Genomic DNA, 21,277 nt, shown 5'->3' with positions numbered 1-21,277 from the left:
CCCCTTATATCGAACTTCAATTAAGCGTCCCTATGTCGAACATCAATTGGGCCCCCCTATGGGTTGAAGATCAAATCGGCACCCCTATACTGATTATAGTATAATTTTCATATGTAACCTAGAAGTAATGATCGTTTACTCAACCTGTTTTACAATTATTTTAATCATATTTTGCGTAAATGGTTTTCATGGCAAACTTATTTGTTTTTGTCTTTTTATATATTAAGTTTTACAATAATATTCTTCGTGTAATTTTAGTGGACTAGATTTTATTGATGTAGTTTGTAGATTTCTATAGGTGTTTTTTTCATAGATGTACATTGTTGTCAATTACTGATGTAAGGACCCCATTGGAAATAAGCCATCTCGGCTTTCATGGGCAATCCTGTCAAGGTATACACTACTGTTCATATTTTCATGTACTTGTTCACAGTTACCTGACAAATAAAATCAATCAATCTATGTCGAACATAAATTCGGCGCCATCTAAGTTGCAGATCAATTCGGCGCCCCTATGTCGAACTTCAATTCGGCGCCCCGCTGTGTCGAACATCAATACGGCGCCCCTGAACATCAATTCAGCGCCCCCTCCCCCTCGATCGAATTAGTGAACACTAAATTGAACATTAATGCGGCGCCCCCCTATGTCGATCGTCAATTTTCAGCCCGGACCATCCCTTTAAAGGGATGCTCCGGGCTGAAGATTTTTATATCTCAATAAATAGAGTAAAATTCACAAAGCAAATTGCTGAAAATTAGATCAAAATCGGATATCGATGCGCACATGATTACTCAACCAAATATTGACATTTTTGGAGTTAATCAATGATGATATTGATTTTTCTATTTGAAAGGAAGAATAACTTATTAATGACTTGTTAGAAATTTAAATTTAATGTTCGAAACAATATTATTGCAAATAAGTCAGACTGTCTAATATCCAAAATCAATCGTAGGGCGTTAGGCCTACAAGAAAGCTGAGTTTCAAATGAACGCAAATCATCTCCGAATTTTATACAGCAAATAAATGAGATATTATCATGCACGTGTCTTGATCTAGCTCTAACCAAATTTAAATACCTGCCACGCCCCTTTTAAAGTACAAACGATGTTAACTTCAGAACCAATGGCATTTGACCACGATAAGATTGTAAGCTGAGTTGGATCTCTTTGATTGGCCGACGCCATCAAAACCTTTTTGCGTGGTGTGCTATGATTGGCCAACTTACACGTGTGTAGTAAATGTGAGTGAAATACACGTAAGCGTTCAGCGAGCGACGAAGGAAAGGCTGAGGCCTAGCTTTGCAGGTGTTCGTCTTCAATTTGTGACATTTCTGTGTTTGGAGTCAGTCAAAATGGGGAAGAAATTTTGGCTTTTGGCTGTGATAGGTGTTCTGCTGTTTTTCAGGTAAGCTTTCATATGTAAGCGTACTAGAGAATTTAATGTTGCGGAAATGTTAAATCTAAACTAACCCTTTTTAATGATGATTCGTTCAGTCCCATATCTATGTTTTTGTGTACGGTTACCGTAGTGAGAGTATCTTCAAATTTCTGTGGAGTGCAGTGTTGTGACTGGCAACTTGTGTTGCGTGAGCTGATACCAGACTCGGATACACAGTCAAATTTTGTACCAATATTTGTGAATGGATAGTACATCCACTTGTTCACTGCTACCATCTGGCCTGTGGAGAATCTACAGGTAGGACTATGGTATGCAATGATGTATAGAGCACACACTTAAAAAATCATATAAATATCACTTTTGTGACCAAAATTACTAATTTCCATACATTTTAATTTATTTATCATTAGTAATGTGGGAATAATTTTGTATTCACCAGAGCGCTCAAAATCTTGAATTTTGGGCATATTTTTGTGTACGCCCTCTATTGGTGGAAAGTAATATGGCAAGAAAATTTTCATTTTTTGATCTCTATTTTTAATTAAGAAAAAATGATATAAAGAATCAAATTTAAATAAGAGCCAAGCAGTATGAATTAACAGGTCTAATGGAAACTGTCAGTGTAAAAAAATCAAGCATTTGCCCCAAAGAAAAAGAGAAAATAAGCCAACATTGCCACCCTTATTTTGTCACACATGGAGATATAAATGAGAACAAGGTTATATTATAACCTTGTTCATTGAATGAGTGAGTACATCATTGTTTGTATTGAATGAATGTTGCTCTGTGTGTTGTTTTTGTCAATGGCCAATGCCATGCCATGAATTTTTTTATCAGAAAGTTTTCTTGTATAATTTCAGAGATGCCAAGTTCAAAGACCAGCTATGCGTAAGATTTTCTGTGAATCTGAGTGAGATCATAGACATTGTGTACAATGTTTATGGGGATAAGCTGTGATAGTTGTGTGAGACAGATTTGAGGGGATGAACAAGACTCAAGAGTCCAAAATGCTTGAGTCTCACGCATAATGCGTGAGATGAGACTTGGTAGCTCTGCAAAGTAATTTGCAATTTTTTCCTTGGGCTTGGGCGCTTTTTTTTGGGGGGGGGCTTTGCCATGCCTTTGCCTGTGGCTGTGCTTCACAATCACATGATTTTTTTTGTATAAGACTTTAGAGAGCATTAAGAATAAGACTAAAAATAACATCTTTTTACATGATACTTTCTAGCACAGTCAACTCACAGAATGGGTCCCTATGTCTGCACACCTAACAATATTTTTAAAGTTACTGATATTCAGAACTTTCCAAAATGATTATAAAAAATACAAAGTCTAAAATTGAAATAATTTTTTTTTGACAATTTCTTTTATATGGGTACGAATTTTGGTGCTAAATGCAGTTTCGCAGCGGAAAACTTTGAGCAAATTTCCCCAGTAGCGATGACTAGAAATTGAACACAAATGTCAAGGAAAGTCTCTTGGTCACATTTAGAGGTCAATAAACAATATGCCCACTGCTCAGCCCAGGTCGACGTTATCATTCAAATTCTCAGATGTAGCTTCGCTTGAAGCCAGCCAAGTGAAGTGATGTCTGATTGAGAATTTGAACAATGACGTCGAGATCAGAGCCAAAGTACAGCCGTTCCAGATCGCGATATTCGGAAAAAGCAGAATTTGAACAATGACGTCGAGATCAGAGCCAAAATACAGCCGTTCCAGATCGCGATATTCGGAAAAAGCAGTGAGCAGACTGACCTTGAAATAAGATTGAGGGACTTGCTATGATGACATTCACAGACAATTACTGCTTGGAAATTTGCTCAAAAGCCGAAGTCAGCTGGTGCGAAGCTGCATTAGCACCCAAATTTTCAGTATTTTCAATTCTTATTGGACATTTAAAACGCGATTGCAAATGTATCAGTTCAGACTAGTATGAAAAAAAAAATCCATAATTTATTGTTCGAAATAGACATGAAATGAAATGCTCCGAAAATTTGCTTTGCCCAATTGATCGTGGGCTAGGCAGCCACCGTGCAGCGCCAGATCGACGAGGCTCTATCCCTTTAATTGTTGAACGCCAAACAGGGAAGCAGCAACTCCCATCTTTTAACGTCTTTTGGTCTGACGCGGCCGGGGTTTGAACCCCCGACCTCCCGGTTGTGAGACGGACGCTCTACCAACTGAGCCAACACACCGGTGATAGATCTAATACTATTTTATTAAATAAAAAAAAGATATTTGGACTGGATCTGGCTAATTGTGTGTCTCTGGTAGTTAACTGAACTTTTCCTCTTTTTTTTTTCTTTTCTTGCAGCATGTGCGTTAGCAGCAGAAGAAGATGAGGGAGATGCAATTGTAGAAGATGATATTGGCAAGAGTCGTGATGGATCCAAAACTGATGACGAAGTTGTTGCCAGGTAAACATGGTTTTTCTTGCTCAGTATCCTGACTTCAGTTTCACCTGAACTTTAAAGTCTGTAGAAAGATGTTTAAAGATGATTAGATTTCAATAAAGTTAATGAAATTGTATCATTTAGAATTTTCCAACAATGTAGTGATCATTTACTTTTTTTTCTTATTCATCTATTGGTTCTCTGAAAATTCAAATTCTTCATTTCAAAATTTGGTAATGGTTAGATTGTATAAAAATGTCATTTGTATACTTATATCACAAACATATGTCAACAAGCTACAAAGAATGTTTTTATCCTGAAATTATCAGCCATTTTTATAACGTTTTCATGTAAAATTACAGAATACATTTTCAAACATGTATATTTTTATTTCTTAACCTCAAATACCACAAATGTTTAAGGATAGGCCTACACACATTCACATAAATTTGTATTAATAACTTTGAATTGTGAACCATGCTTCGGGAGGCAACTTATTAAGAGAGGTTGTAAATCAATATCCTTACATTAATTGGCTTGTTGACAGAGCATGAAACCAGAATTAAGCACAGGAATGTAGTATGAACAAATTTAAAACATTATTTTGCTGAAAATCTCTACACATCAGGTAGGGGAAGGCGGGGTAAGTTGAGCATAGGGGCAAGTTGAGCCACCAGCCCCAGGCCAATAATGAATGAGTCAGACATTGTGGTGGTGTCATGTATTGATGACCCATAGCATAACCCTAACCCCACCATATTGTTTTCAACTTTGAAACAAAAAGTAGTTTTTTAGAGGGAAAAATATGAATTTCAGCCAAAAAAGTAAAAAAGAGTGTGAAATAGATAAGTGGTTTATAAACACACACGTCTTTAAATATAATCAAGACATGATAACAGCATTATTAGTCCAGGTATGGATCTTCATTCTTGTCATAGTCTTTTATATGATGGATGCATAATAAATGTGTGGATACAAAATTATCGCACTAAGTTCGGACTGGGGTAAGTTGAGCCAAAAAGCATGGGGCAAGTTGAGCCCTGGTAATTCCTATGGTAATGTATCTTAAAATTAAACAAACCATAAAAATCGATTGAAATGCTGGCTGAAAGGAGCAAATTTACATGAATGCTCTTTTCCTTTTAAAGGATGTTAGTATTTATAGAGAATCAGCAAGTGAAAAGACTTTAAACAAAAAATTGGCATGCTGATTCTCCCCTCATACATTTTGTAGGGGAAGGCGGGGTAAGTTGAGCATAGGGGCAAGTTGAGCCACCAGCCCCAGGCCAATAATGAATGAGTCAGACATTGTGGTGGTGTCATGTATTGATGACCCATAGCATAACCCCTAACCCCACCACATTGTTTCCAACTTTGAAACAAAAAGTAGTTTTTTAGAGGGAAAAATATGAATTTCAGCCAAAAAAGTTAAAAAGAGTGTGAAATAGATAAGTGCTTTATAAACACACACGTCTTTAAATATAATAAAGACATGATAACAACATTATTAGTCCAGGTATGGATCTTCATTCTTGTCATAGTCTTTTATATGATGGATGCATTTAAATGTGTGGATACAAAATTATCGCACTAAGTTCGGACTGGGGTAAGTTGAGCCAAACAGTATGGGGCAAGTTGAGCCATGGTAATTCCTATGGTAATGTATCTTAAAAACAAACAAACCATAAAAATCAATTGAAATGCTGGCTGAAAGGAGCAAATTTACATGACTGCTCTTTTCATTTTAAAGGATGTTAGTATTTATAGAGAATTAGCAAGTGAAAAGACTTTAAACAAAAAATTGACATGCTGGTTCTCCCTCATACATTTTGTACATAGTTTTTGTGGCTCAACTTACCCAGAAGGTGGCTCAAACTTACCCCATATATGGGGCAAGTTGAGCCATTTGACATTGTTTTTTTCAAAGGTCACGATGACTTTCAGTGTGGGGATAGAAAGTTATATATAGGTGGAAAATATTTCAGAAGAATTAAATTTCAAGGCAAGGTACTTATTTCGACAAGATTATTAATCATATCAATTCTAACATGCAAAAAGCAAAAACTGTCACAACTTACCCCGCCTTCCCCTACATAGTTTTTGTGGCTCAACTTACCCCAGAAGGTGGCTCAAACTTACCCCATATATGGGGCAAGTTGAGCCATTTGACATCGTTTTTTTCAAAGGTCACGATGACTTTCAGTGTGGGGATAGAAAGTTATATATAGGTGGAAAATATTTCAGAAGAATTAAATTTCAAGGCAAGGTACTTATTTCAACAAGATTATTAATCATATCAATTCTAACATGCAAAAAGCAAAAACTGTCACAACTTACCCCGCCTTCCCCTATATATTGTCTTAGTTGTCACCTTGCCCAAATAGGTTTACTTGACCTAACAGCAAGTACCTTTTATGTCTTTCAGAGAGGAGGAAGCAATCAAACTGGATGGACTGAATGTTGCTCAAATGAAAGAGTTGCGTGATTCGGCGGAAAAACACATATTCCAGGCTGAGGTCAATCGCATGATGAAACTCATCATCAATTCACTGTATAGGAACAAGGAGGTAGGTCACACCCCCTCACTCTGGCTTCAGTCATACTGGCAAACCCAACTCCAGACAGAAGGAAGCTATTATGTTATTACCAATGACATACCTTCGGTCAGTTTGGAGTTGGTTCCATTGGTGTGGCTGGCTGCAGCATCACTCTACATCAGGACCAGGGCGCCGTTTCATAAAGAGTTACAACTGTTGTAACTTTGCCATTATGCCAACTACCATGGTACCATTTGATTGGCTGCTGAGCACTAATGTCATGGTAGTTGCCACAACGGCAAAGGTATAACAGTTGTGACTCTTAATGAAATGGGGCCCTGCATAAAATAACGTGTAGCTATATCATGATTTTGTTGTCTAACTGCTTTGTTTCATTATTACAGGAAGAAAAGAAAATGTAATGGAATTGTCTTGCATCATATTGAAATAGAATTTATGTGGAATGCATTTATGTGTCACGGAACATGTTTAGAATGGAGAGTGATATAATTACGCTGACCTGAAGAAAGGAGACAGGTTCTGATATCTTTCTGTTAATCAAAAAAAATTTACACTCCGCTGAATGCAGAGGAGTGGTACTAGTGGGGCGTTTCATCAAGATTTTGGTCCAATAAGTTGTCAGATCTAACTTTCCTGGATTCTGATTGGTTGAGAAGCACTGCTACTGTAGTAACTGTCGGATAAAACAGGACATGTCGGATAAAACGTCCGACAAGTCCTTTCATGAAACGTTCCCCAGAAGGTTGTATAGGGACGTGTGAAGAAATCTCTATTTAAGGTTTGGTGACAGTGATAAGTATAGATTATGTGCCATGTTCTTATCTGCTTATATTTGTGTGCCTATTGTAACAAGGTAATAAATCACGCTTTCCACTATTCAAGCAGAAGATATCACCAATCTTTGTGAGTTAAAACAACATTTGCCATAAAATTTAGCACCATATTAAGCACAATTAATTTGTTAGCAATATAATTTTTCAAGATGCGTTTAGGAGTACAGTCACCATTTAATGTTAATTACGTGATTTTGTTCCCGTAAAACTTGACTCTACGGTGACTTGTAACCACATATGTCTTTTGCAGATTTTCTTGCGTGAGTTGATCTCCAATGCCTCCGATGCGTTGGATAAGATCAGATTGACATCATTGACTGATAAATCAGCTTTAGATGCGACAGAAGAACTCTCCATTAAGATAAAGGTTGGCTATTCTCACTAATTCCTTCTACATCAAATAAGAAATAAGCTGTACTGAAATAGTTCACTTTGATTTCAAATTCAATGCTTCTCCAATTTTGATAAACAATAATGCAGATTACACAATAGAACTGTAATACACTACATTGAAAATTTTAGGGTTGTGCAATGCAAGAGATTTCTAATTCTCACTCAAACATTTTTTAGTTTTACATTTAAGCGACTCGTATGTATTGCTTTTTGGATACATCATAAATAAGGTTGATAGTATGATAGGGTTTTTAGAAGTATTGATATCCTTTGTCTTTTTTGTGTGTGAAAGATTTCTTTTATTTCTTTAGGAGATCGCTGATATTTTTTATTATTTTTTTATTGTTTATGAAAGCTACACATGTGTACGAAATACCAAGCTATTTTAACAAGGCATAAATGATAAAGAAAGTAAAGTGACGTCTTATCAGAAATGCCCTTTTTATGTCGAGTTACAATTGTAGTTTATATTAGAAATGATTGATCTTGTTTTATTTCATCAGGCCGACAAAGATAATCACATGCTTCATGTTACCGATACTGGTGTGGGTATGACCAAGAATGACCTCATCAACAACCTTGGAACTATCGCCAAATCAGGAACCAGCGAATTCTTTGAGAAACTTTCTGTAAGTTCTTCGACTTTGTTCAGTGTATGTTGTTTAAGATCATGGGCAATTGCATAAAATATGTAGACATATGCCATTAAAACATCCAGCCCCCAATAACTGTGACCTTGAAATGATTTGTGTCTCATTTTTTAATAATCATATTAGAAATTCTTTCTGGAAAAGACCCGATGTTCAAATATAGACTTCTAAAACAAATGCAACCATGTGTGTAATCAGTGGTTGAAAGCAACCTTTCCTTTTGAAAATTTTCAAAGAGGAATCTATTTGAATAATGAAAATGTGAATTTATTTGATTCCTATACATTCCCTTATTTACTTAAGGAAATTAATAGAACAGATGTTTATATTTGCAAAAGTAATGAGAGCCGCTGTTTACCAGATTTGCTTGTTGAACTAATGTCTGCAATTATTGATCATGATCATCTCATTTCCCCCAGGAAATGGATTCATCCGAAGCTACCGATCTGATTGGTCAGTTTGGGGTCGGTTTCTACTCGTCTTTCTTGGTTGCCGAGCGCGTTATCGTCACATCAAAACACAATGCTGATGAACAGTACATCTGGGAATCAGACTCTGCCGAGTTCAGCGTCAATAAGGACCCCCGTGGAGACACGCTCAAACGTGGAACTACCATCAGGTACAGGAATGAAAAATCTGAGCTGGGTATAAGATCTGATACATTTCATGTTTCATGTGAAAAGAACAAATTGAGCTCGGGAATCCTCAATTTTCTTGCTTAAATTCATTGTCCTCCAACATTGGCTATCATCCCTTTCAATGTCATTCTTGAAATATGGCGGCCCAGGGACATCATAATATGAGAGGCCAATTAATTCAAGCAAGAAAATTGAAGAATCTAATGCTTAACAATCTTTCATACTTTGATAATTTCATTCTTTTCAAATTTTATTATGTGAAAATTTTGATATGAAAGAACTTGTCGGACATTTTATCCGACAGTTACCATAGTAACATTGCTTCTCAGCCAATCAAAATCAAGGTTAGTTGTCAGATCTAACAACTTGTCGGACAAAATGTTGATGTACATAACTTGAATTACTCTTCGGTTCGTTTATATCTCTCCTTTTTTTCCTCCAGTCTTTTACTGAAGGAGGAGGCCTATGATTTCTTAGAAGCAGACACCATTGAGAAACTTGTCAAGAAATACAGTCAGTTCATCAATTTCCCCATCTACCTTTGGGCAAGCAAGGTGAGCATGTCATTGTCGTTTTCTGCAAGTCTCATATGAATGAAAATTAGTGTACCTTTAAATAGCAAGAGTGTGTTATAAAAAGCAACGATCCATATAATTAAAAAAGGAATATTTGATAATCAATTTCAATGAAATTATCTTTTACATAGTGAAATTTGTTTTAGTGATTTGAATGTTGTACCTCGGCAAAAATTGATGACATGGGGCAATTTAGGTGCAAATTTCACATTTGAGATTTGGATTCTAAGGGCTCAAATCTAATGTTTCATGAATCTTGCTTGCTTTTGATAGACTGAGACGGTTGAAGAACCTATTGATGAAGATGAGGAAGAAGCTGCTGAGGAGGAAGAAAAGACAGAAGATGAAGGTGAGTTTTATTGCAACTAACTAAATTGTAACCAGTAACAAGTTATGACACACATCGGCCTTGAAAACCAAATTTTCATGGCATCTGTCCTCAATAAGAATCATGAATGTGAATTGCTTGGACATGACAAAAGTAACCTCTGTAAATTCAATCAATGAGATTGCTTGTTATATAACATTTGCATGTTGACACAAGCATGACTTTTTAGTCAAGTTTAAGTGAAACGCCCTTGTGTAAAAATTGGTTGGACTGAGGCGAGTATTTTGACTTATAGATGGTCAATTTGTGGATGATATTTTTTTAATTAGCTGTTTTATCATTATGATTAGATGTTGAGGTAGAGGAGGAGACAGAAGAGGAAGAAAAACCAAAGACCAAGAAAGTTGAAAAGACCACATGGGACTGGAGATTGATGAATGAGAACAAACCCATCTGGACTAGAGCGTAAGTTCATTATCTTTTATAGACTGGTTCCCAGCGTAAGGAATACACGAGGGTAATGGGCGCTTTCGCTGTCATGGCTGCCCAAATTGTCCTAAAATTACCCCAAAATGCATACTTTGGGGGCGACCATCCTTTCTAGAGTCGCCCCAAGATCTGTCTCGGAAAATATTCAAGACTATTTGGCAAGTCAATGTAACTGCCCTTGTGACATTTTAGTGTTCAGGTATCCTGCCTCAAATACCGAGCCATGTATTTTATCTGAAATGGGATAGCTCAGGGAACAATTGCATTATTACTTTTTATACACCTGACATGAGGATATATGAACGTTTTACGTTGCTCGTAGGACTTCTTGTGACTGCATAATGCTTCCTGCCTTGGTGTTTCTACTCCTTCTGCAGACCCAAAGATATTCTTTTGATAAGGAATTATACCGTTTTCTTATTAAATACATTATACTCAAAAGATTCTTTTGAGAAAACAAAGTTAATACTAGTTGATTAATAGTTCATGAGGGCGAGTGAAAGTATATTAATAAAAGAAAACCATACATGTCTTCTACAGGCCCAAAGACATCACTGACGATGAATACGAGGAATTCTACAAATCTTTTACCAAAGAGAGCGATGCACCCATGTCTAAGACTCATTTCTCGGCAGAAGGCGAGGTCACATTCAGGTCCATCCTCTTTGTCCCCAAGAAGGCACCAAACCAGATGTTCCAGGACTATGGCAAGAAGTTTGATAACATTAAGGTCAGTATTGATGACTCCATTGTGTGGTTATAATAAGTTATATTGTGGTTGTAATTCAACATTGACCTCAAAATTTCTCTTAGAAAAACCAGAGCTTGAGTCGTAGTTACTCAAATAAGATTATCCAACTTAGCTTGATTGTAAGAAAATATGATTATAGTCAGTACCTGATAATTGAATTATCTCAACTGCTATGATTTTCTGTAAAAATAATGAAAAAATGTGAATGAAATCAAATTAGCAGGTACGGATCCAACAGGATGAGACAACGGTTTTTAAATGCCGACTTTTGTGCAAAAACTGTATGGCCTCTGAAATGGTATTTTGTTCAACATGGCTAGATCCACCTCTGTTGCTAGGACACAGTTTTGTATTAGATCATTGACATTGACATATGGCATAGAGTTCAATATGGTTTTCAGGGTCACAATGAGTAGAAATTGTTTTTTAATGATATTATCGGAAGAATCGACTGAATTAGTTTGGGAGATTTCAAAATTTACGATGCAAAATGTATTTCTTATCTCCTGGGCTGTTGCCTCTTACTGTGATAAACCTTCCTTTCCGTTTGAAGCTATTGTCCGTTTTTGACGAGACTCTGGCAAATGTAATGCAATGATTTCTGAAATATTCCGTTGATTTTTTTTTAAACAGCTTTATGTACGTCGTGTATTCATCACCCATGACTTTGAAGACATGATGCCCAAGTATCTTAGCTTCATCAAAGGTGTGGTGGATTCTGACGATCTTCCTCTCAATGTATCCCGTGAAACACTCCAGCAGCACAAACTACTCAAGGTCATCAAGAAAAAGCTTGTTAGGAAGGTAAATATCACTTCATAGATTTTAGCCTTTACATTTGAAACGGCTCGACAAGGTGATTAGTATAATGGGAGGTATAGAAAGTATAGGTTTATGTGCTGTGAGAGGCATGGTTGTCTTGAAGTGGTTGAAGGAGAATATTAAACCAGTCCATATATTTTTTATCAACCTAAACAATTCAAATTAGTCTCACAACTTAATGGAACAGCCAAGGTTAAATCTAAGCTAACCTAAACTTTACCATGTTAAGCAAGTTAATGATAACTCGCTAGGGAGCTAATTAAGTCAGTCTGGGATTCCTTTTTCTAAATTTTGTTTTTACTTTGAAACAATACTGTAACATCTTGTATATATTTTTAAAGAATCTAAGGCATGCAAAAGTTACTGATGGAAAAAATTTAGAGAGCAAAACAAAATTCTCTTCCACAGCCTTGGATTCTTATACTATATGTAATATATTCTAATGGTGAAATACAAAAAATGGACAACAATTAAAAGAGCACAGTAAAATTTCAAGGCCGATCATCCACAGCCATGGACTATTATGGTTAATAGGAAATATTTCAGTAATCCTGCCACTATATCTAATTGCATAATGCCAGGTTTTTTTAAACTATGCCGAATGCCCTTGATAATGACTGTAGTTTGTTTGTTTTGATGATTTCTATTTTATGTGTGTTTTCATGTGACAGACTCTTGATATGCTGAAGAAGATGGACCCTGATGAATACCTAGAGAGCTTCTACAAGGAATACGGAGTCAACGTCAAGCTGGGAATCATCGAAGACCACAGCAACAGGTCCAGGCTGGCCAAACTTGTCAGGTTTTACTCCTCTAACTCTGACACAGAATTGACTAGTCTACAGGATTATCTGGAGCGGATGAAGGAGAAGCAAGAGGTCATCTATTTTGTTGCGGGAACCAGTAGGAAAGAGGTAAGAATCAATGTCGTTGGAGGAATGTGGCCTCTCCTTGCTTCTCAAAGAACAGAAATTAAATAAAGAATACATTCTACAAAGCTGATTAGCTATTAGTATCATTTTATCCTATTTAGTAGGGGTGGGGCTTTAAGGAAAAGTGGCACGAAATAGGATTTTTCCTGAGAAATATGATTTGTGAAACTTGACAGAATGACTTTGATACGTTTTTCAAAATTTTAAAGAAAAAATAAGATATGGGATAAAGGAGAGGATTTTTGAAATTTCACAGTTAAGGTTGGCAGCTCTGATTTTAAAGAGGGAGGCATTGATCATGTCACAGTGCGGTATGATCAGCATGTCCATCATGTCTATCACTATTAGGTGGAATCTTCACCGTTTGTTGAGCGACTCCTGAAGAAGGGCTACGAGGTCCTCTACCTGACGGAGCCTGTCGACGAGTACTGTATCCAATCCCTGCCGGAGTTTGAGGGCAAGAAGTTCCAGAACGTTGCCAAGGAAGGACTGAAGATTGATGGAGAAGACTCCGAAGCTGCCAAGGAAAGGAGGGAGGAGATGGAGGCCAAATTTGAACCCCTTCTTAAATGGCTCAAAGACACAGCTTTGGGAGATCAGGTAGGATTCTAGTCAAATACATTTTGGATGCATCAGATTTATCATTGGGTGTATGGAAAAACCATATAGCACTCAGATGCTGGCAAATTGCTGATAAGGAAAAAAAATGCTATTTTATTACAGAAACTGAAATTCATGTAATTTTTCCATTCTTTACTTAATCTTTGTGATAAATAAACAGGGGTGTGAGAGTTCAGCTTCTTTTTTCCGCACAAAAAAAGCTTTGGTGATTTCAGCTATTTTCATTTGTGATCATCTACATGTGTGATAAATGTAGAACATCTATTACGATTTACGTCACATTCATTCATTGATAATTTTTTGTTTTTGTTTTTTTAGATCAAGGATGCCAAGCTCTCCAACCGCCTCAGTGACTCTCCTTGCGCCTTGGTCGCTAGTCAGTATGGCTGGTCAGGAAACATGGAACGTATCATGAAGGCACAAGCATACGCACAAGCTAACAATCCTAAACAGAGTGAGTTTAGCCGAGATGGTTTAACTCTTTGAATGCCGCTGATTGATTATTTGTAATTGTTCTGTTAACACGGTTAATCTCTATGGGTTAATTGATAATGATATTCTTCAGGTAGCTGTGATATTTCAAATACTTACAGTTCAATATATTGATGGATAGGAAGATAGATAATAACAGACAGATAGATAATATCTCTATCATGAATAGCTACAGCATCACATTTCAATACTCAATTTAATTTGACCCTCTGCTTGGTACCTGCGTTAAATGATTTCTCTCTCATATGAAAAGTTTTAATGCCCTCACATTTTCATTGTTAGAGCCATGAAACAATAGAGAAAATAAGGGGTAAAATGTACAACATGTTTGATCATTGTATGGAACTGCCCATATATACACACCGAGTTCATTATTTAGGTCCTCTATGATAAAGAGTTGCAGCGGCACTCGAAAGCTCGTGAACTTGTAAGCTAGTGAACACTTTTTGCGAGAGTGATCACGAATTTCCTAGAAAGCCAGTGAACACTTTTTGCGAGAGTGATCACGAATTTCCTTGTTGACCTTAGTAGATTGCGAGACAAATGAATACCCTCTAGCGATTATTTCAATCCGCAATAATGAACCTATTTAGTATTAATGCTTACATTATTTCATTTTTTTTAACCCCACCCTCATCCATGTTACCGAGTTTCCCCAAATGCTATATTTGAACTAAATTCTAGATAATTCCAGACCTCGCACTATCCTGCACTCTGACACCAGAGTGCAGGATAGTGCATTTTGAGTGCCACAGTGCAATTCGCTGCATATCATGTGATCTGATTTGTATTGATCAGATAACAGAACATTCTTGGGAGTTGTATAATAATGGAAATTGGTTTGTGATTATCTTGGTAGGTACTATGCCTCACAGAAGAAGACTCTTGAAGTGAACCCCAGGCATCCCCTGATCAAGACACTCCTAGAGAAGGTGGAAGCTGATGCGGAAGACGAGACGGCGAAGGATCTCGCTGTGGTCATGTTTGAAACGGCTACCCTGCGATCAGGTTTTGTCCTTCCCGACTCGGCTGCCTTCGCCGGCAGGATAGAAAGGATGCTGAAGATGAGTATGAACCTTGACCCCAATGAAAAGGTAAGTCATATTGATAAATCATATATAATCTAATCATCAACATAATTTAGAATATCAAAATATTCCAGGTACCAAGTTACTTTACCTGAGTCCAGTGTGGATGAAAGCACAGGAATGTCTTGAAGAATGATTTTTTTAAAAAAGATCAAATGATTGAAAATTGAAAAGAGAGGTTTTCAAATTTTATGTGTTTATTTAGAAAGCCGATTAAAACATGTATGAAACATGATTATTCTTTTTCCTGGTCTATACATTGTGAATGGTCCATCAAATTATATGATTTAGGACAGTTGAAGCCTTGTTGAGAAGATTTTCTATGAAATGAATGTTATTGTTATGAGTGGAATAGTAGTGTTCAATTCCGAAAATGAATTTTATGATGATTATCCTTACTATTGCTTCAAATTAGGTGGAAGAGGAACCAGAATATGAAGATGAGAAGCAGAGGAAGAGGAGGAGGATGAAGAGGAAGAATTATCAGATGACGATGAAGAATATGATGATAGCCAGGAAGAAAACAGAAGAAGATGTAAGTAACTCGACAGTGCAGCTTTCCTCCGCATTAATGCCAAGCTGATATAACTAATTACAAAGAAAACATGTAATGTCCAAGTTGTTCAGTCATAGTGGCTCACCTTATAGACAAAAATTTCTCTTGAATAATTTTGGGTTAAAGTGGAGATAATGGTCAAGGATGGGGGTTCAAACTCTAAACCTCATGACCCTTGAGCAAGTACCATTATATCATGTTGCTTTTGGCTGTTATTGAATTACTATAAGCAGCTCTTGCACTGACCCAATTTATAAAATTAAAGGTCAAGTCCACCTCAGAAAAATGTTGATTTGAATCAATAGAGAAAAATCAGACAAGCACAGTGCTGAATATTTCATCAAAATCGGATATAGTTTAATAAAGTTATGACATTTCAAAGTTTCGCTTATTTTTAACAAAAGAGTTATATGAACAAGCCAGTTACATCCAAATGAGAGAGTCGATGATGTCACTCACTATTTCTTTTGTTTTTTATTGTTTGAAGTATACAATATTTCAATTTTTACGAATTTGATGATTAGGACCTCCTTGCCTGAAGCACAAAATATTTAAATAATGGAATTCCACGTGTTCAGGGAGGAATGAAACTGCATGTCACATGACAATGACAAGAAAATCAAATTATTTCATATAATAAAATACAAAAGAAATAGTGAGTGATGTCATCAATTCCCTCATTTGCATACCGACCGAGATGTGCATATCACTGTTTTGTGAAATGAAGCGAAACTTCAAAATGTCATAACTTACTTATTTCACATCCGATTTTGATGAAATTTTCAGTGTTATGTTTGTTGAATTTTTCTCTTTTTATTCAAATCCAGTGTTTGTTGGGTGGACTTGTCCTTAAATTTTGACTAGACAGTACACCAATTTGTATTTAGTAAACACAATAGGATCCAACAATACTGAAGTAAGAGTACATCTCAATACAAATCACTCTGTTAGAGTGAAACAAGATTTAAGAAGTAAATCATATCTGTAAATACATGTATTGCAAACGGTTCAGTATCCTTTAGTATTATGAACATTCTATAAAGAATTTTAAGGGACAAAATGAAGAGAAATACCACTGACAAATTTATTACATTGATTTTCACATCTTTTTTTATGTATCTTGTAAAATGTTTACAGATTGAGACACACGACGAGCTCTGATGAGAGGGAACGCGAGGGAGACACCATTGTAGATACAGATTAGAGGTGTCACTGAGAGGACTAACTTATCATATGTATATCTGGACATCAAAATGCATTACTCACATGAAAGTAATAATGTGGGACTGTGACTGAAAAGAAGAGCTTGGAATGGAAATCATCAGAACCACTCATCGCTCGATGGAGAATGTTTGTTGGAGCAGGAATCTGGTCGAGGGGCCCTTTTGCATCAACACCTGTTATCAATGGCACGTTTCTCAGCACTGTTATAAGCTACTGAAACCCCGTCCGTTGATTGGCTAAGAATGAATTTACTGTAGATTTTTTGGCTTTTTGTTATTGATAACGAGTTTTTGCAACAGGGCCCAAATAACCGTGAGAAGGGAGTATTTCACCAACATCAGAACACCCACTTTTGTTTCATGTTCTCATGTATTAGTATCTCAATTATCACAACAAGCAATCTTTTTTTTTTCGAGGCCAAATTATCAGTTATTAAAAAACACAAATATCTCTAACACCACCTTGTATGAATACAATGTTTTATTGAATTACTATTGATTATAATTTGAAAAATTTGTTGCAAAATTTATGTATACAAGAGATTTTATGAAATTATGCATTCTACTACCAATTTAGTAGTTCAGTGTTTTGCAATTTTGTAGATCACATGTTCAATGTTCTTTGTCTTCAGATTTTGTTCTTGTGAAAAAATCAAAAGATTTGTTTGGTTACGGACATTTCATCAATTTTATATTTATTTATTGATATCAAAATTCTCTTTGCACAACATTCACTATTTCTGGTAATATTTCTAGTAATTTCTAAGGCAGGTTTGTTCATCTAAAAAGAGCAGCGTTTTCTTCGCTCACTATTTTTTACGGGATTTGGCAATTTTGTAGGTGTTGAATTAAAACATCAAGGAATGTAAAATTAATCGGCTAATCATAGTGATATCTATAACTAATGCTAAACTGTCCTGGTGTATACTTACAGGTATCTCATCATATTTTAGCTGTTGCTAAGATACATTTAATACTCAAATTTATATAATCTGCTAGTCATTTAGTCTTGTGTGCAAGTTAACAATGACAACGGAAGAGAATAGGGCATTGGGAGCATACGTTTTTAAAACATTTTGTTTTTATTGACAAGTAAAGCTCTGGTGATATTTTGCCAAATCCCTTTTTTTTTCTTGATTCAATTTTTCAGCGACTCTAATTTTTGGGATAGATGTTTTCTTGCCGTTATTTTTCTCCCGATTGTCAAAAGATATCAAATATTACACTTTCTTACACATACTTGTGGTAACTTTGTAATTCTGTGTGTTTTCTTGTGCAACACAAATCTAGCACAAGCCATCTGTGGAAGGTGGAAATGAGTTTTCAATAAAATTGAAAAAAAAAACAGTTTACTAACTCTTTTATTCCTATTTAGTGTCACTATTTTTGTATTGTATAATTCCCTAATTCGTGCCTCAAACATATTTTCTAAACTAAACTACCCTCCCAATCCCTTTGAGGACTAGTCTAGATCTAGACTTTAGTAGGAATTTTTATAGAAAACCCCTAACTCATCCCATAAATGGGAGGTGTGTATATTTTATATTTAGGATGAGTGACTCTAGGGTTTTCCTAACAAAAAAAGATTAATGTCCTGGTGGATGTTTCATAAAGATGTACGTAAATTAAGAGCAACTTAAGAGCAACACTGGTGACGGTTTAGCATGTAAGAAAGGTTCACCAGTCGTTCCTAAAGTCACTCTTGATCTACGAACAGCTTTATGAAACGGGCCTCCAGATTAAAGGGAATCCAACCCAAATAAAAAAAAAAATTAAAAGGAAAAGAAAAATCAGACAAGTTGATAGGTGAAAGTTTGAACAATATTGGACAACCAACAAGAAAGTTATGAATTTTTAAAAGTTGTAAATATTGGTAATCACTATACCCATGGAGACTTCAAATTGGCCATGTATGGGATGGCATAGTGATGTAAGGCAAGTACTCTTCCATGTACTCCAATACATATTATGGCTAGAATGTAATTTTTCCCAAAAGTTTTATTTCAAATTATATTTTTCTTTCATGAGGACATAAAACAATCTACTACCTGGGTTATATTTAGATTACTGCCCCATGCAGAGCTGCCAAGTAGTACTGATTTTCAGTATTTAGTACTGAAAAGTGAGAAGAATACTGATAGTTTCATGTAAAATACTGATTTTTAAAGTATCAGTTGTATGTGTGGTCCTATGGTATTTTTTTAAAATACTGATTTCCTCACCGAAATACTGATTTTCAGCTTCAAACATACTGAAATGTTCCTTTTCAGGTTGGCAGCTCTGCCCATGGGAATGGGTACTTAGGAGAAAACCACAAATCCCTGATAATAAAGTACATGGCCTATGGGAAAGTTGTCCTTGCCCCTTGTCTTAATTTACTTACCCAGTTGCCAATTTGAAAGCTACATAATATTAGTGATCTCAATTTTAATGCAGCTATAACTTATTGCTTGTAGGATTTCTTTCAAACTTTCACCATTCTGTTTAATTTATTTTTCTCCTCCCCAATACAACATTTTATGGCCAAGGCTGGATTCCCCTTTAAGATTATTTGAAGACAGTCGTGACCCGGAGGAGAGTTCACAAACCATGCAGTGCCCCCCCCCAATGCTTTGTCTCCTCCGGGTCACGGTCCGCTACTGTTTGAAGACCTGTAACAAAATTAGGGATGGACTGAGCTTCAATAGTTAATATCTTCATGTTCCATCAATGATTTAAAGAATGGGTGCAAAAATACAGTTACGGCTTAACTTCATACCCTATATAGATAAGTCTAAGATCATGAAACAATGTTTAATCATAGAGCTATTAGCTCCAAGGTTTAATGGTTTAAATAGTTATTACAGTTCGCTAAAAAAAAAACATGATGGCTTAATTAAGAATGTAGATATGCTCCTCATAGTGTTACGTTTATCGGAACTATTAAATTTTTTACATACCGGTACCTTATACGTAATATCAGTATCTATGCATAGAAAATTTCTCCCCCCCAAAAAAAAAAAAATGTGCATACTGATTGAATATGAAGATACACAAACACCTATGGTAGTCTTGCCTGCATAACACATTTTCATAAAGCAGCTTTGCTGACTCTAGCTTCACTAATATACAGTGCATATCAATAAAAAGTTTACACTTTGAGAAAAAGTCCTGGGAATTGAAAAATATACAAAATGGGGATAACTTTTTCATGTATATTCTTGCCAGCCAAATGAACATTTTAACCCTAGGTGAGCACAACCTTTACCTTTTTGTGCCAGGTGAATCTGAAGACATAACTGAATGTAAACAAAGTTTATTTCAGACATCTACAGCATTTTTTTTTCACTTGGTTTTTAATATTTAAAGTGGGTTTACATTTCTATTTCATTTAATGCCTGTTTCTCCACACTTTTCTCCAGCTTGACAATGATTAACAGAAGGAAAATCAAGCCTAAACTATTTCATTTGAATTACAGCTTTGCATAAAGCAGATATCATCACGATGGCCTTGCTTCGTGGGGGGGGGGACAGGGATGTAATGGCACTCTATGAAATGCTTTGGGCAAGGTAAAAAGAAATTAATCTTCCTCCATGTGTTCTTCATGATGAATGTTTACTTTTATTCATATAATCTATTTCCAATTTCTGTGCAAATCATTTTTCACAAACTTCAAAAGTGGTGCTGACTCAAGCCGAAAGATTTTTCAGCAGTTATATCATCGTTTACTTAAAAAGAGATCTTTACCAATGTTTAAATGTGGAAAAAGATTCAGGATAACATAATACATGATTATTTCTATGTGTAAACTTTTTTTTGATACGCGCTGTATATAAAGTAAAACCAAGCAAAACACTGAAAATTAGATGAGGGATAAGAAAGTTATGAAGATTCAAAGTTTTGCATGCTTTGGTGATATAGTTCTATGCATGTCCTTATGAATATGCAATTAGCAAGTTGATGATCAGGGGCAGATGAATCCTGATTAGACTTGTATTGTGTCTAATTCGACTGGATCTGCGCCGGATGTCAAATACCCACTTATTTCTTTGTATTTCATTATATGAGATTAGATGTAATAGAATTTATCCTAAATGGATATATATTTAGATTGACTACTACAATAATTATGATGTCACGTAAATAAGATAAGAAAAAGTGGGGACATGACATTATAGGCATATTCAAGATGGCATGCATAAAAAACTTTTATCACAAATTATTGCTGAACTTAAATGACTTTATTATAATAATCAGTGATTTGCTTCAGTTTTACAGACTTTCTCATGAAATGAATGTTTTACTGCAACTACTATCATTTAGCTTTAAACTATACTTTGAAAAATGTAGTGGCCATAAGGGGCAGAAGCTGAGGAGAGGGTGGGGAGCTTGAGAAATTTTTGATATTGGTCATTTCAATACACTGTATCCTTGGTCAGAGAGCATTGTTAATATGGCTGAGCCATGGGGTTTTACATTTCTCAACATGGAAACTGAAGGGTGAAAAAGATTCAAAGCAGTTTGGATAAAAAAAGCCATATCCAAAGTTTATA

General features: G+C 35.8%; 1 protein-coding gene across 1 annotated transcript; it reads left to right on the top strand.

Annotated features, from left to right (window-relative positions):
• Positions 1 to 1,245: 1,245 nt before the first annotated feature.
• On the top strand, positions 1,246 to 17,953 carry LOC121411843 (endoplasmin-like). Its single transcript, XM_041604715.1, is given in 21 exon segments — positions 1,246 to 1,404; positions 3,714 to 3,819; positions 6,221 to 6,362; positions 7,437 to 7,553; positions 8,083 to 8,208; positions 8,649 to 8,848; positions 9,310 to 9,421; positions 9,716 to 9,791; positions 10,121 to 10,235; positions 10,800 to 10,989; positions 11,644 to 11,814; positions 12,504 to 12,573; positions 12,576 to 12,643; positions 12,645 to 12,746; positions 13,113 to 13,364; positions 13,704 to 13,843; positions 14,737 to 14,971; positions 15,381 to 15,411; positions 15,414 to 15,486; positions 15,488 to 15,500; positions 16,659 to 17,953. Coding segments are annotated over 21 exon segments (2,412 nt in total). The 5' UTR covers positions 1,246 to 1,355; the 3' UTR covers positions 16,683 to 17,953.
• Positions 17,954 to 21,277: the final 3,324 nt, after the last annotated feature.

This window comes from Lytechinus variegatus, chromosome 3, assembly GCF_018143015.1.
Source record: "Lytechinus variegatus isolate NC3 chromosome 3, Lvar_3.0, whole genome shotgun sequence".
Taxonomy (NCBI): domain Eukaryota; kingdom Metazoa; phylum Echinodermata; class Echinoidea; order Temnopleuroida; family Toxopneustidae; genus Lytechinus; species Lytechinus variegatus.
This window is presented reverse-complemented; position numbering and strand designations above follow the sequence as displayed.